This window comes from Vicugna pacos, chromosome 9, assembly GCF_048564905.1.
Source record: "Vicugna pacos chromosome 9, VicPac4, whole genome shotgun sequence".
Lineage (NCBI taxonomy): Eukaryota > Metazoa > Chordata > Mammalia > Artiodactyla > Camelidae > Vicugna > Vicugna pacos.
The window spans coordinates 33,576,968-33,593,692 of record NC_132995.1 but is presented as its reverse complement, the minus strand read 5'-3'; the positions used below and the strand labels follow the sequence as shown (position 1 = coordinate 33,593,692).

At 40.7% G+C, this 16,725-nt stretch overlaps 1 protein-coding gene across 3 annotated transcripts in view; it reads left to right on the top strand.

Annotated features, from left to right (window-relative positions):
* Positions 1 to 2,824: 2,824 nt before the first annotated feature.
* Positions 2,825 to 16,725, top strand: part of CSNK2A2 (casein kinase 2 alpha 2) — a 38,984-nt gene continuing 25,083 nt past the window's right edge. The window contains exons 1-4 of one of the 3 annotated variants that reach the window (XM_006214500.2): positions 2,825 to 3,311; positions 4,083 to 4,194; positions 13,859 to 13,960; positions 16,344 to 16,394. In XM_006214500.2, coding sequence (XP_006214562.2) covers positions 3,208 to 3,311; positions 4,083 to 4,194; positions 13,859 to 13,960; positions 16,344 to 16,394 — 369 coding nt within the window. In that variant the 5' untranslated portion in view covers positions 2,825 to 3,207. The remainder of the gene's footprint in view (positions 3,312 to 4,082; positions 4,195 to 13,858; positions 13,961 to 16,343; positions 16,395 to 16,725) is intronic. The other 2 variants (XM_072967471.1, XM_072967470.1) reach the window with 2 other exon arrangements.

Sequence of the window (16,725 nt, the reverse complement as noted above, 5' to 3'; positions counted from 1 at the left end):
GTGGGAGCAGGTTACGGGAGATGGGTGTGGGTGAGGTGGTGAGGGATGAGAGGAAGGTGCAAGGAGGGTGGGTGGGGTCAGAGATGGGCGAGGGTGGAGGCCAGGAATGAGGTCCCAGCTCCAGTTGGATCTAGTAGTTAGACCAGTAGTTTAGAACCATTTTTGGGTCATGGCCTTCTTTGAGAATCAGATGGATGCTAAGGAAAGAATGCATGCACACACACCAACCCACAAATTTTGCACAGTGTCAGGGGTTCCTTGAACTTAGAAAGCTCATCCAAGAGTTTAGGATTAAAAACCTCTGATCTAGACTAGTTCACAGGGATTTATCAGAAAGAAATTCTAATGCTGCATTAAAAATTTGAGAATGTTTGTGTCTTCTCATGTGATAGAGATTTAGGGAGGTTTGCAGGTTTGGGAATTAAATTCCAAAGCCCACTTATTCCATACATGCTCTATTTATTTTCCTCCAGCTTTTATTTTGAAAATTTTCAAGTCTACCAAAAAGTTGCAAGCTCATATCTTCAATCACATTCTCTAGTTGTCTACACTTCTCCCTAATCGCTTCCCCTCCCCATGTCTGCTTGTGCTCTAAGAAACCCATGTTTTTCTGGATAACCATTTGAGAGTAAGTTGCAGATATGAGACTTCATCCCTAAACACTTGGCATGTAACTCCTAAGAGAATCTCCTCTCTAACCACAATATAAACCACATACTCATAAAATTTAACATTGATACAATACTTTATGTAATGTACATCCTATATTCATATGTACTGGTCCCAATACATAGTGTCTTTTTAGCTGTATTCTTTCTCCTTCCCTTCCTCCCTCCCTCTCTTCCTCCTTCCCTTCCTATCTCTTTCATCCAGGATTGAATCCAGAATTATACACTTAATTTAGTTATATCACTCAGGCTCCTTTAATCAAGGGCACTACTCTGGAGTTTTGTATTGTTTTCTCTTGTGACATTGATCTTTTTGAAGAGTCCAGACTAGCTGTTTTGCAGAATGCCCCCCAGTTTGGATTTCTCTGATTAGATTCAAGTTAAGGTTTGTACCCTTCTTGGTACATCACATCAGAGGGTCAGTTGGTCCCTTATTGATGATGTTAAGTTTGATTCATGATTAGAGTGATGACCTCCAGGTTCCCCTTTGTAATTAACATGTGCTCTGTAGGGTAACACTGTATTCAATGAAAGCCTTGAGCTGTGGCAAATGCTGGGTGAGCCAGTGGTGAGCATCAAGACTCAGTCCTTGCTCTCCTGCTGTTTTTACAGTGGAGGAAACAGAGAACAAGTTAGGAAACAAATAATTACAAAATATGCAGTTTTCTGAAGAATGTGGGTGAGTGCTGAGATAGAGAATTACCAATTCTAACATTTAAAGTGAACTTAAATATGAGACTTGAAGAGGAAGAAGGAGTCAGGTATAGGAAGATGGGAGTGGTGGGCATGGAGGTGGCTCTGGCCAAGCTTGGAGGGTAGGAAGAACTGAAAGATGAGCATGTGGTGATTTCAAGGAAAGAAAAGTGATAGGAGAAAGGTCCTGGTCTGGTAATAATAATATCGAGCACTTAGACTCTGCTCGATACTGTTCTAAGTGTTTTACATGGTTTACCTTGTCTAAGTTTTCCCCATAGCCCTTGAAGTAGATGCCTTTACTAGTTTTATGCAGTAAAATCTACAGCACAGAGAGGTTAAGTTATTGGCCCAAGGTCACACAGCTTGTAAGTAGCAGAGCTGCAATTCAAACCTGGATTCATTTGCCTCCATAGTCTGTGCTCTTAACTGTATCAAGGGTCTCACCTAGAAAACAGAATGTGAAAAAGGATTGGAGTCAGAGCAGCCTGGACTAAGTGAGGAAGACCTGTCGATAAAAAATGTGGGATGGGAAAGCAAGACAAAAGAAAGGCCCAGAAGATCAAAGAGAGAAGAGTGTTCAGCGCTAGAAGGCAACATAATAAAATGAACCAAAGTTTGGTTGGCTACCCCACCCTCAGTCCATGCCCAACCTCTAGCCTGTCCCTTCAGGCAGGACTCTCACAATTCTTTTCCTGCTCTCTGTCCTCCTAAACAAAACCAGGGCATTTACTGAGTCTCAGAGTATTTCCCCACAAATTGCTTATTAATTACAAAGGGAAAACAGGAACTTTACATTCAGCAACTTGGCTGACTCCAGGTTAACCAAGTGAGGGAAGTGAATATACAGAAAGATCTTAGGGAAGGTTCTGGAAGGAAATTTGGGGGGAAATGTAAGAGAAGGGTTTTGTGAGGAAGGCTCTGGATGAAGAGAGAGGGGGAAGTCTTGAGGAGGTTGAGGAGTTTATGGGTAACAGTGCAGGCTCCATTGGGGGAAGCCGGCATGTCTCTGGGAGGGATGGGGAAATCTTGAGTTGAGGGAGTTTCAGAGTGGTAAGAGCGAGACATTAGGGAGGGCTTGATGGGAACAGTTTGGGTGACAAAAGGGTCACAACAGGGTCAATATGGGAGGTCGGGATGGGTAAACTCTGGATGACAAGAGGGTAGAGAGCTTGGGGTAGGGGTCTCTAGGAGAGTCCTGAAAGGGTATAAGGGGTAAGGCTCGAGGACAGCAGCTGTGGGTGGGGTAGGCCCTGCGTTGAACGTGTTTAGCCAGCCCCAGGATGGGAAGATTTGGAAGCCGGGTTGGGGAAGCCGGGGAAGCCGGGGCGGGGCCGGGGGCGGGGCCGGGCCGCCGGGCGGGTCCCCCAGCGCTGCAGGGGGCGCTGTGAGTCTGGTCAGCCCCGGGCCGGGCGGCGGCCGCTCCTAGTGAGCGCGCCCCCTTTTCCGGGTTTCCTCCTCCTCCTCCTCCTTCTTCGCCGCCGCCGCCACCGCTGCCCCTTTCCCGGCCGGCGGCCGCCGCTGCTGGTGCCGCCACCACCGCCGCCGCCGCCGCCTCGGGACCGCGAGCCGAGCGGAGGCCGCCGCGGAGCGCGAGCGCCGCCCGCCCCGCCGCCCCGCCGCCCCGTCGGCCGCTCCAGGGCCGGGCCGGCTCGGCCGGCGCCCCCCGCGCCCCCAGCCCGTCCGCCCCCGCGGGCCCGGCCTGGCTCGGCCGCCCACCGCCGCGCTCCTCCTCCTACTTCGGCGGCCCGCTGCCCGCCGCCTCCTCCGCCCGCCGCCCCGCGCCCCACGCCGCGCCACCGCCGCCGCCCTCTGCGCCCCGCGGCGCCCCCCGGTCCCGCCCGCCATGCCCGGCCCGGCCGCGGGCAGCAGGGCCCGGGTCTACGCCGAGGTGAACAGCCTGAGGAGCCGCGAGTACTGGGACTATGAGGCTCACGTCCCGAGCTGGGGGTAAAGCCGCCGCCGGCCCCTCTGACCCCAACCCCTGCCGCCCCCCGGCGCAAACCTCAGCGATCTGTCTCTCCGCCGGCCCCTCTGCTGGGCCCGCGCTTCCTTGGGTCTGGGGCTGGAAGCAGACCACCCCCTTGCATGTTTTCGTCTCCCTCTCCCTTTTTCTTGCCTCTTCCTCCCCGCCGTGCGCAGCCCCTTTCTCCCGCTTACCCCAGGGAATGCTTTCTTACTGAGAAGTACAGTGGTCCAGGGACCAGAGCCTGGTGGAAGTGAGGGAGCAGCCTTTCCTTCTCACGCTTTTTAATTTATATTGGGGTGGGAAGTCAGCAGCTGTCCTCTTGAGCTATTAAAATTCTCTGCCTTTTTAGTTTCGTGAAATGAGGCTGGGTGGGAGGAAATTTTTTAAAGATGTCCAGATTCTCAAGGCAGGCGCAGTCTACCTTCCGGGTGTGAAATATAAGGCAGGTGCTGTGGGCAGAGGGGCACCCTCTGAGGATAGACGCTTTGCTCTCCCCCCTAGATTGGCTGAGAGCTGTACCTTTCCTACCTGATCTCCACCAAGTTGTGAGGGACTGATTACGTTAGGAGCTGTATCCAGTGGAAGGAGCCAAGTTTATGTTGTGGCTTTCATTTAGGGAATGAGTTGTGGCGTGATGTTTAGACACTACCAAATGCCTGATTAATGGAGGCGGTTAGATGGGGGCATGTAGTGGGCATAGGTTTGGTTAATTCCAAATCCTGGCATTTATCTGTCACTCTTGCCTTTCACAGTAATCAAGATGATTACCAACTGGTTCGAAAACTTGGTCGGGGAAAGTATAGTGAAGTATTTGAGGCCATTAACATCACCAACAATGAGAGAGTGGTTGTAAAAATTCTCAAGGTGAGTGTCTTATGAGTTGCACTGAAATTTCCTTTTCACAGGTGGGAAGGATATAAACTACTCCAGCCACATTCTAGAGTGAACAGTGCTAGGTCTCATTTTACTTATCTTCTGATGTCCCTCTACTCCCACCTCCTGTTTTCCTGTGATCTTTTGAGAAAATACTCAGACCTGTTTCAAATCTAAGCTTGAGAATTTGGGAACATTCTCGTTCTGAAATGTAATTATAGGCTCCCAAAGTGCCTATTCCAAAGGGGCTCCATTTGTTACAAAATAAATAGGTATTCAGAAGCAAGAAGAGCCTTTTCATGAAGATCTCATCAATCCAAGGGCTTCTTGAGCACTGAGTTTGTTACTCTTGGTGCTCTAAGTTATTCCAGAAAGAGAGCTGGAAGAAATTGGAGCAGCTTCAAAGAAAAGTTTGAAGCTTGAGTGGAGGGAAACACCTCAGTGGATTATCACTTTATTTTTCTCCTTTAGCGATAAACGTTTCAGGTGGTGTGCACATGGTGAGCTGTTAGTGCCAGGAAGGTTCGTTGTTGCTTATCATCTAGTAAAAGTGAAATTGGGAGCAGTAGAGAGTACACTTACAATCACTAACATTATAATTGGAACAAAACCCTCTCAGTCTGGTTTAGCAGCCTAAGTTTGTTAAAGAGACAACTTCTGTCATCTCTTGGATGAAATGTGAAGATTTGGCTAAATTCTCTTTCAGGTAACTGATTTTGTAGCTTTAATAATGTATTATAGGGTGTACTAAAAAGTAATTCTTAGAATCTGTGAAGGGTATTCATCATTACCAGATCACTTACTGTGTGTGGCTGTCATTTAGTGAAATCTTGATAAGACCAAAGAGTTAATTAATTAATACAAACACTTTTAGGGGATGAGGATATAATTCAGTGGTAGAGTGCATGCTTAGCATACTTGAGGTCCTGGGTTCAATCCCTAGTACCGCCACAAAAAAACAAGTAAAGATTTTTTTTTAATGTCTAAATATATACATACAAGCATTTTACATGTACAGGACTTCTGATGTGGCCATTTTGGAGAGGCTCTGTAAATACGAATGTAGGATTGAAAAGTTTTAAGTAGAGTTATGGCAGCTGTGTCCCTGTTTAGAAAGAAGAGTCAGACTTAGACTGTCTGAAAATTACCTTTCAGAAAAGTGGCCTGCTCTGTCTCTCAGTACCATCCTAGCCTAGTGATGGAGACGCAGGATTGCAGTCGAGAGAAACAGGCAAGTTACTTGTGCTGCCAGAAACAGTAGGGGTGAGAAGTGAGGAACTGATACTGAAGATGTGGCGTTTGACTCCCCTCTTCCCTAAATATGAATTGCACCTACAAAGTCACATTTTTTTTTTCACGAGCATAAATATTTAATGTTCCCTTCAGAGAAGTCACCTGGGACTTTTTTTCCTTTATACATTAGCATAAATGTTTTTTTAAAAAGCTGCTTAAAATCTCTCTAGGAAGAAGCAAGACATAAATTGAAATTAGGAATATTCTTATTCCACTGCTGTGCATTCAGAAGAATGAATTTCTGACTAAATTCCAGAAAAATGTCTAAACTTTTGTGTGATGGTAGCATTTTAGAGTAAATGCACAACTTCCCATGGTGTCTTTTTTGAAAAGGAACAGCACTCAGATGTACATGCAAGTAATAGTACATTGATTTAGGAAGGCGTCTTACTGCCCCTTAGTCATCCTTCTAGAGAACCTCATAACCTCAGTTGGATAGTTTTTCCCCTGCTCTAAAAATTCATGGGATATGTCTAGGGAATCCAATATGGAAGCTGAAGTTTATTTTTACCAACAAGAAACGTAGGCACAAAGAAACGTATCTCACATCACTATGTTGAAATAACCTTTAGCCAGAACTCCCATTTCCTGTTTCTTCCTGTCTCTTGCTGCTCATTTTACCATTGGGTTGTATCTTAACGTTGAGCACAGAGGAAGTTCCAGTGTTCTGGAATAAGACTTGGGAGGCCTCTTTGATGCTCTAGTCCATGAAGTGTTGTTTCTTTTGTATCTCCTTGACACAAGTTCCTTTCAGACTATGGCCTGAACCACCTTCTTTCCACTGGTGAAAAACTATACTCACTTTTTGTTTTTCAAAGCCTTGTAAAATTTCTATCCAGATTTTGTTCTATCTGAAGGATGATGGGGTAAGAAAGTACTAACTGTATTTTTGGGGTTTTCCCATTGTTCTGACAGGCTGAATTAAAGTAGTTTAAAAATACTGGATTTTTTTGTTTGTTTTAAAAATTAGGATCTTTATTCTAAGTTACATGTACCTATTCAGATGAGACAAAGTTATGACTACTGCCTACTATCGTGGTGTTTGGCCACAGGAAATTAGATACTCAATAGAATGCCAGTTGCTCGTAATTTGGAGGAATCTAGAAAAAGCTTCCTCTTCAGGTAGACCTACTGTACTTCAACTGCAGGAAGGAACTTACATATTGATGTGCACGTTGTGACCAAGAGAGAGGGTATGTTCCTCGAGGACAGGAGCTGCCTATCCTTTTGGTCAGTAACATTTCCATCCAGTCCTTTCCCATATATGAGAATGGTTGGATGATGAATGACCATGCAGAAATTTTGTATCATTTAATTTACATCAGATTTCTAAATTTTTTTTTATCAAAACATATTAGGGCTATTAAGAGGAATTTAGAAACTGGTGAGCAAAATGCTTCTGTCTATGCTGAAGTGAAATTCTGAGGCTGAAGTCTTAAACTTTCTAATCAAATAAGGAGGTTATATCTTTTTTGACAAATTGTTTTGAGGAGAAAGGGAGGAGGGCGGATGGTAAGGGTTACTGTAGTATGACAGGAAGCCATTTTTGTTCCTAAAGTTTCATCTTTTGATTCTGAAAAAATCAGTTTTTCAGTTCTTTTGTGGTAACTCTTAGGAAAATTACACAAAAATGAAAGCATTTGGCCATTTTGGGCAACTTCCAGCCCTTTGTGAGCACCACCTATATATGGATTTCGATTCTCCTTGGGATCCTTCGAATTAAACTGCTGTTTCCTAAATAGAAGTTTAGAGCAATACCAGTTTCTAAAAAACAGATGTACAGGGCTTTGGACCCATGCTGTGATGACTAGAAATCCTCATGAGGCTTCCTGTTGCTAGTATTATTTTATAAAGAGCTTGACTATCCATTTTTTCCACCAGAAATTAATTCTCAAGCTTCAAAGAGTGGTAGTAATACAAGTTCATTTTTTCAGCATGTTTAGCCTACTTGTTTATAGTTATTTTTTAAATTTTTTGCTCTCAGGAGGTAGTGTTAAAAGAAGGATGAGATGTCTGTTGATTATAGATCCTTTTTAGTTACTTCATGATCAGCTGGTGGCTGTTATCTTACATCAAAATGATGTTTTCTCCATGCTGATACTGTGCTTTCTCCTTTATTTCTACTTTCTTAGGTGGAAGGTTTTTTACCCCTCCATTTACTTCATTAGGCAAGTGTACCAAGACATCTTCCTGAAGCAAGACATTAATGTTAATTCATCAGAATTTTTCATGATTTCTAGTTTCCACACGTCTCAAAGTATACAAATGTTTTTTTAAAAGTTATTATTAAACTATTACTGACTTCACTCATTTTAATTTTTTTTGGAGGGGGGAGGTACTGGGGATTGAACCCAGGACCTCATGCATGCTAGACATGCACTCTGCCATTGAGCTATACCTTCCACCCTAAGTATCACTGCCTTTAAAAGTAATACAGATTTTAAAAGTTGTGTGTGAACTAGTCAGTGCTGTTTCTAATATTGTGGTTGTGGGATCAGAGATTGAGAGTGTGGTTAACCTGTGAAACAATCACAGAATAGGGGAGCATAGAAATGATTAGAACCCAAACCTTTTTTTCACAAATAAACCAAGACCCAGGAGTGCCTGCAGTTTGCTCAGGGTCCCATGGCTGTGAGGGGAAGCACTAGGTTCACAACCCTCTGTCCCTGTTTTGGGGTCTTGGTAGATGTGAAGGGCAATGGTAGGACATTTACTGGATATTTGACTTCTTGCTGTACATCTTGCTGGAAAGATGGACGAACACTCAGCAGAAGTCAAATGAATTACTTTGTTTCTAATGATTTTTGGAGTTATTCTGAAAGGAAATAACTTGATGTCAGTGGGTTGCTAGTTGAAGTGTGGAATAGATGAATACCCAGAGAGCTATGGAGACCCAGATTTGGGTTCTCTGGTTTGTATTCACAGCAGCATGTTTAATGCGTAAGTGAAATGTTACTTTCCTTTCTTGGTTTGATACCACAAGAACCAATGTTTTTGTACTTTTTTAACCCATACAGTTCCTCCAAGTCTCATCCTGATTACTTGTAAGGTTTAGGGGTTAAGTTTTATTCTTTTAATACATTAGAGTTTATTGGAGAGTGCACCATGTGTGAAAAGAATATTTTGGTATATATAGAGTACCTAATTTTCATGTGTAGAGCATGACTCCAAATAATTTTTAGAGCCTAATTTTAGGATCTGTCACCTCATAATCAGGGTGATATAGTGTAAGAAGTACTGCAAATGGAGGGCAGAATACTTGGATTCTAGAACCAGCTTCTTCATTTATACCCACTTGACTGTTTTGTTATCTGTAAAATGGGTATACCTTTCTTGTTTGACTCACAAGTTGTTGGGAAAATCAGATGAGATGCAGATAGATGAGTAGGTAGTTAGAGGATGGTGATTGAGTAATCTACAAAGTTTTTTTCTTTTTTAAGTGTGAAGTAGACTGCCTGGATTCAGGTGTTAATTCCAACACTTAGGAGCTTTGTGACCTTGAGCAGTTACATAAACTTTCTTCCTCAGTGTCTCATGTAAAATTGCAGTAGTTAGTAGTACTCATCTCAGAGTACTATTAAATGTGCTTAAAGCAGTACCTGGGACTTACAAAGCAGTAAAATATGGTTACAACAATATTTCATTTGGGCCAGGTGAATGATTTTAGAGGGCAGAACCAATCATAGAAAGGACTATACCATCCTCTCAATGAGATTCAAAAGACCTGCTGTATATCTCGCTTTTTAAAATAAAAAACATTTTTTAAATCCTGAGAATAAACAGTTACCCTTAAGGAGTTGGTAATGTAGTTGGAAAGATGAGAGTTGAAAGATTAGGGGGAAAGTTGCTGTGAAGAAATTAACATTGCTCAGATAATGTTTATATTTAGGTCAGTTGCAGTAGATTTTAGAGATGCTACCAAGGTAATGAAATAAAAGCTATCATCCAGACTGAGCTTTCTTTCTGCTATCGTACATTCCTGACAACCATTGTTCATTGTAATTGTTTGTTACTGGTGATGAAATCAGTATCTTAGTCGGGCAATTGTTGCTTTCATGGTGGAATAAAAGTAATCCCATGTTTGAAAGTTCTGAGCTGTAGTCCCACTTTCCTTGAATTTATCAGGTCGGTTGTGCTTGGAAAGACTTTAAGATGGAACTTTGCCTGTTAATATTTGCTGGGATTTATTGAGGTCATAATTCTTAAGCCTTTGGTAGACATTACTTTGCAAATTCAATCACAATTAAATGCTAGTAGTTGAAATCTTTCTCACATCTGGCTTTTTAAAAACCAGCTCTGAGTAAATAAATAGAACAGATTACTGACTTTATCAACTTTTTCCTTTCCAAGCAGCCCATCACTAAATTGTTCTTTTGTTTTAAAATGTTTTAAGTTGGTGAATGGGGAAAGAGAAAAAATACCTTACTCTTGAATTATTTTGAACAAGTTTCTCTTAAATAGCTAGGACTTTCACTGTGGGCAGAAATCTGAAAAAATGCTTTTTTTCTTTCTTTTCAGATCTCATGCACAGAAAATTTTAATGGGTGTTTTTTTCCCCATAAATATTGTCTCTAGGTGTGTGCCAAAATTCATTTATTATTGAAACTTATTTTAATACTTTAATTTCTTTTTTTAGCTTTTTACCATTTTATCTACTAGACTTTGTGTTTCTTTTTCCTTTTTTTGCTTTGTTAAACTGCTAAACTGATTCAGTTAGAATCAGGTAAATTCTCTGAACTGGAATAAATGAACCTTGGGTAAGAGAGAGGCTCTTTCTAATGTGCAGGGTGAAATGATGAGATTGTGATAGAAATGTGTTCGCCACCTTCCTGGTGGTGAATGAGTGCAGACTCTGGGCTAGAGGGTTAAAGCATCCTTATTTCTGTAAAAATTCATGGTCTCTTTTCCTTTAAATGGCAAAGGTCCCTTATGAATCCTAACTTTTTCTCTTCAGTTACTATTTATAGAATTTAAATCATTGCTTTCACTTCCTGGGAGTTCATTGGTTTTTTAGCTTCTGGAGCATCTCTCAGGTTCAGCAGAGTAGTCTTGAGGCTAAAGGAAGTTACCTGTAGCCTGGTTCCTATAGAGACTTGCTGCTCCTGCTTTGCAGAGGCGTGTCCTGAGCTGTGCATCACTTTCCTTTCTTACAGTCTCTTTGTCTTTTGTCAGTATATGAGGACTCCAGCTGCAGTATAACTCCATTGTGTGACTTCAGAATTACCGTGCTGTCCCCAGTCTCTGGTTCAAGGAGTTGTTGGACAGGTGACAATTCAGCAACAAAATATGCTTCACTTGCTCTATAAGTTACCTTTAGACGTAATGAAATATATGTTCATCTTAACTGAGTTGTCCAGGAACAGTGTGCCTGTCTGATCAGTTGCTGAATAGCAGGAGAACAAAGCAAGGCTTTATATGGGGCATTGTCATGAAAGCAACTTACTTAATGGTTTACCCCTGTGCTCACCCACTGTTAGAAGGAGAGGAGGGCTTTTGGTGAATATAGGCTGCTTCTGTCTGTGGTGTTTTTCTCCCTCTGTCACCAGTCCTAATCCCACAGATTTGTAGTTGCTTTCCAGTAGTGGATGAAAATTCTGAAATTTTCTTACATTGAATATACTGGTAGCATTAGTAAATTTTTAGATATAATACCCAGCTTTTGTTTTCCTTTTAACTTTTTCACAAAATTTCAGACTTACAGAAAAGGTGCAAAAGTTCCCATGTATGTTTCACTCAGATTTCTCAAGTATCAGCATTTGTTTTTATCCTTCTCTCTCACACTGTCTCTTATGTATACACACACACATAGATAATGTATGTATATGCCTATATAACTATATTTTTTACATGTTTTAAGTGCTTGAGAGTAATTGCAGTCATCCCTGATTTCCTGTATTTTCTAAAATCAAGAACAATTTTTTTTGCGTAACTCACAGTGCCATGATCCAAAGTCAGAAATTAACATACAGTGCTGTTAGCTAATCTACAGCCCCCATTCTCATTTTTCAGTTGTCCTTATAGTGTTCTTTATCACAAAGGGAAACCTCAGATCATGCGATACATTCAGTTGTCATATCTTTTTAATGTGGAGCAGTTGTTCAATCTGTATGTTTCATGACATTGACTTTTTTTTAACATTTTTTATTGATTCAGAATCATTTTACAGTGTTGTGTCAAATTCCAGTGTTCAGCACAATTTTTCAGTCATTCATGGACATATACACACTCATTGTCACATTTTTTCCTCTGTGATTTATCATAACATTTTGTGTATATTTCCCTGTGCTATACAGTGTAATCTTGTTTATCTATTCTACAATTTTGAAACCCCAGTCTATCCCTTCCCACCCTCTACCCCGCCCCCCACCCCGGTAACCACAAGTCTGTATTCTCTGTCCATGAGTCTATTTCTGTCCTGTATTTATGCTTTGTTTTTGTTTGTTTGTTTGTTTTTGTTTTTTAGATTCCACATATGAGCGATCTCATATGGTATTTTTCTTTCTCTTTCTGGCTTACTTCACTTAGAATGACATTCTCTAGGAGCATCCATGTTGCTGCAAATGGCATTATGTTGTCGGTTTTTATGGCTGAGTAGTATTCCATTGTATAAATATACCACATCTTCTTTATCCAGTCACCTGTTGATGGGCATTTAGGTTGTTTCCATGTTTTGGCTATTGTAAATAGTGCTGCTATGAACATTGGGGTGCAGGTGTCGTCCTGAAGTAGATTTCCTTCTGGGTACAAGCCCAGGACATTGACATTTTTGAAGCTTATCGACTAAAATATTGTGATATGTCCTTCTCTGGCTGTTTTCTGATCAAGTTGTACTTCATTTTCAAGAGCTTTCTTTTCCCAAAGTACTGAGCTCTGTAATTATGAAAAAGGAAAATAAGGAGTAAAATTCCCAAGTGAAGATAGGGAAGAACCACAGTAGTGAGGTCTGTTCCGCTGAGAACCCTGACAAAGTGAAGTGGTCGTGATTGTGGCAGCTGGCTTAAAAGAATGCAGCTAGATTCCAGAGCTTCAGTTGAGCACCTTGTTATAGGTGATGTAGGTGTTCTGTGTTTCATAATCTCTGTTTTGTTGTGTGTTCAAAGCTGTAGCTTGGTGACCAGCAAGAGATGATGGTTTCTCAAGCATATGTGTATGTTACGTCTCCCCTTCCCTCCCCACCATGCACCATACACACAGGCTTTTTTAGTCTTGCTTCATGGCCAATCCATTGAACTCTTTTTGCCTGTGCTAGTATAGCTAGTATAACACTGTGATGGAATACTCCTTTTCCTTAGTTACATTTCTCCCAAAGCCACACTTGGGAAGTAAAAGCACAGTGGCTGAGTGAGGCCAACAGAGTCAGACTGTCTAGATTTGAATCCTGCCTCCACTCTTTACTATTAACTGTGCGATCTTGGGCAAATAGCTCAACTTGGCTGAGTCTTCATAGAAATTTTATGAGGATGAAATATGATTTATGACTAACTAAAAATTTGAAAATAATAAAGCTAGCACTTATTGATTGCTACTAAATGCCAGTCACTGTTTAAATACTTTATAAAATGTAATTGATTGTGATACTTACTTTTCTGGAACTACTTTTATTCTTCTGCAAATTCTTTAGCCCATTTAAGAGAAGAAATAATGTGTGCAAAGCTGTTGTTTCTCATTATGGTCTTCAGTTTTATTATCAAGTAGGTTAAGAGGTTAGCAAGTAGCAGAGGTTTTCAATCACTGCTGTATCTGAGATCAGTTTTCTCCTTTGCTGATCCATCATGTTTTTCTGTAGGAATGGGATCTGTTGGGAAGTTTTACTGGCTTTGTGCTGATTTCAGATTCTAGATGTTAAGGAAATGGGAGTGGTGACGGGAAATGGGAGCCAGCAGCTGGGAAACAAGTTTGTAACTTGATGTCAGTGAACTGGTCTTCCCTCCTAGAAGACAAAATTACATGCAACTCATTGTAAGAGCAGGTGTCTCACCATTTTGTTTCAGTTTTTCTATTTGTGAGTGCATGATAGACAGCTGTTCAGAGCTATAACAGTTTCCATTTGGCAGTTATCTAGTAAGCATTTTATTTTTAAAGTATGACATGGGTGTTCAAAAATTTTAAGTGCCCTAAATGTAACTACTTAAAGATCTGACACATAAGCTATATGAGTCTGTGAATTATTTAACTTAATCTTAAAAGTTCTCATGGGCAGGCCCGTTTTTATCTCTTTTTTTTTTCTCTTCTGATTTAGACATGCCCTTTAGCATAACGCAGTGTGAGATAATGCAGTATCCATTTGATATAAACAGGTTTTAAAGTTTTATTTATTAACTTCAAAAGGAGTCTCACTTTTGATTACTTTTATGTATTTAAGCCAGTGAAGAAAAAGAAGATAAAACGAGAGGTTAAGATTCTGGAGAACCTTCGTGGTGGAACAAATATCATTAAGCTGATTGACACTGTGAAGGACCCTGTGGTAGGTGCCTGGTGGTTCTGAGAGTGAGTGAGTGAGTGAGTGTGTCACAGAATTTCAGGATATGAGAAACATCATTATAATCTACTGGGGATGATTGAGCTTGTCTTTACTACTGAATGGTTATGAAAACCAGAAAAAATCATAGTGGCCTAGTGATAAAATAGCCGCCGCCACTTTTTTGGAACCTAAAAGCACAAGTAGAAAAAATTCCTGTCGCAGGTTTGTTACCTCATTATTTTGATATGGTCCACAAACGTTTGCTGAATCTCTTTACGCCCCTGCTTCTTCCCCAATTTTGAAAGCTTATTACTGCCAATTAACATTATTTTACCTCACTAAGTAAGCCTGACATTTGAAAATCTGGGTTTACAGAAGGAAATATGATGTGTTTCCACATGGACCCTTGGCCATAGAGAGCTGAACAGACCACAGCCCCACAGACCCGTTGAGGAGGCTGTCTTGCTATTTCTCATAGTGGTCTTTAATTCAGCATTCATCTTTAGGACTCACATTGTATTTGCAGGTGTAACTTAAATATTTTTGTTAAAATGCTTGATTTTTAGCCATTTTAAATGTGCTGTTAATTTTGTTTTCTCTCCCTGAGGGGAGGAACTTAACCTCACGTGTTTATGATTAGCTGAGGGTTTTTTGGTACCATGCTTATAGCATGTCCATCCCATTTCTGTTCTTCACCTGTTCTACCTCAGATATTTCTCTGTTCTCCCATGATAGCTTTTTGTTTAAAAAATAGGTTTTTGTTTGTATCTGCTAAAGACATCCTTGTAATGTGGTAGCTAACATACATTGAAACTATGTGCTAGGCACTATTCTCAATGTTTAACTGTATCACATTGTTTAATCCTCACAACAATCAGGTGGGGTAGGTACCATCATCGTCCATCTTGTCACATTGTACGGATAAGAAAACTGAAGTCTGCAGAAGTTACTTGCCCAAGATTACACAGTATCATTGAACTGAAGAATAAGGAAAGTTTTTCCTTTGGGATCCTGACAAGATTGAGAAGGTTGATTGTAATCTAGATTGTCTAGTTGGCATTAAAAATATATCCCAGCCTTATAAGCTCAGATTGATTTTACAGTGATGACTAACTCTGAACTATATAATATTTGAAAATGGACTGCATTGTGAAGCAGTATGTAGTTTTATACCTGGAACATCTTCATTTTGCTTTTTTTTTTAAGTTCCTAGAACTTAGTGATTCCTGTCTTACTATTTTTGTAATTTGTTATTTAAAGCATGTGTGTGTTTTACATGATACGTAATTCAAGTAAATTGAAGTGGATGGAAACCAACAGGGAGCCTCTGTCCCATAACTTGTACGGGAACAGGCTTGCTCCCAGCCTGTAGACAGATCTGGTGGTCTTGATGAAACCCTTTCAGTGTTGGGCTAGTGAGGAATCCCTGGACCAGGGCTGCTGCTTGTTCTGGCAAAGACCTGCATGCATGCATTGTAGCCTATTTCCTAGGTAACTTTCACCTGCTTCCTTGAGCAAAATTTTCCTAGCCATAAAGATTTCCAAGATGATTTTGTTACTTTCTATAACCTTTTAAGCCCCTGCTTTTCTCTAAATTTTGAAAGCTTATTCCACTGCCAATTAGCATTATTTTACCTTACTTAAGTAAACCTGACATTTGAAAATCTGTATTTAAACAAGGAAATATTGAACATTTTGTTATTATTGCATTAAAGATCATAGTGCTTTCAAAATACTTGATTTTACATGAGTTTTTGAGGAACGCATCTTTGTAAAGTGAGACATTCGCTAATCGTCTCTAGCCAAGGCAGTAATTTCACATTATAGCTTAATAATAATCACAGATTTTTTTTGATCCTGAAAAGACCTGTGATAAATTCCCAAGACCTCTGATAATTCTGTGAAATGCATCTGGCTTACTAAACCAAGATGAAAATGTATCACTCTTTTTGTGGTTGGCAAACTGGAGCACTGCAGACTATAAATCTTCACATAATGTGCCAGGCACACTAACAAGTTGGTCAGAGGATATGTCTCTTTTAAAAAACAAAGCAAAACCTTTATTATGAAAAATTTCAACCATTTAAAAAAGTAAAATGAATAATACAATGAATCTCCCTGCACACATCACCCAACTTGAGCTCAAGTTAATCAGCTTGTGGTCAGCGCTGTTCATCTGCACCCCACCCACTTCCCCACCGCCCACCATCCCCAGTTATTTTGAAGCAAGTTCCAAACAAAAAATTTCAGGAGGATACTTTCTTAATAGGCGTTCCCTGATGAGTGAATCTCTCATCTGTGTAGGGTTTGGGAATGGGCCAATATGTTAGAAGCAAATTTGTTTATTTTTCGAATACTTATAAAGCATTGCTATTCTCTCTTGCAGTCAAAGACACCAGCTTTGGTATTTGAATATATCAATAATACAGATTTTAAGGTGCGTATGTACTTTTTCTTTGTGGCATGGGGTTAACGGGGAATGGGGATGTGGTAATAAGTACTGTTGATAGTCTAGAACACAAGGCGGGCAGGAAAGGTCATTGATGAGAGCAGGAAGTAACAGATTAGATTCCTTACAGCATTAGTACAGGATGCAGAAAGCCGTTAGGTTCTTACATTTTTATCACCCTTTGCCTTGCTTACTCTGGGAATCGCTGCTGGTCTGGCTCTAAGTTAATGCGTCATCTATAGCAGTCATGTTTTAGACAACATAGTTTTAGGTAGATGTTAACTCTACTTTTCATAGGAATCTTACATTCCTGATAGCA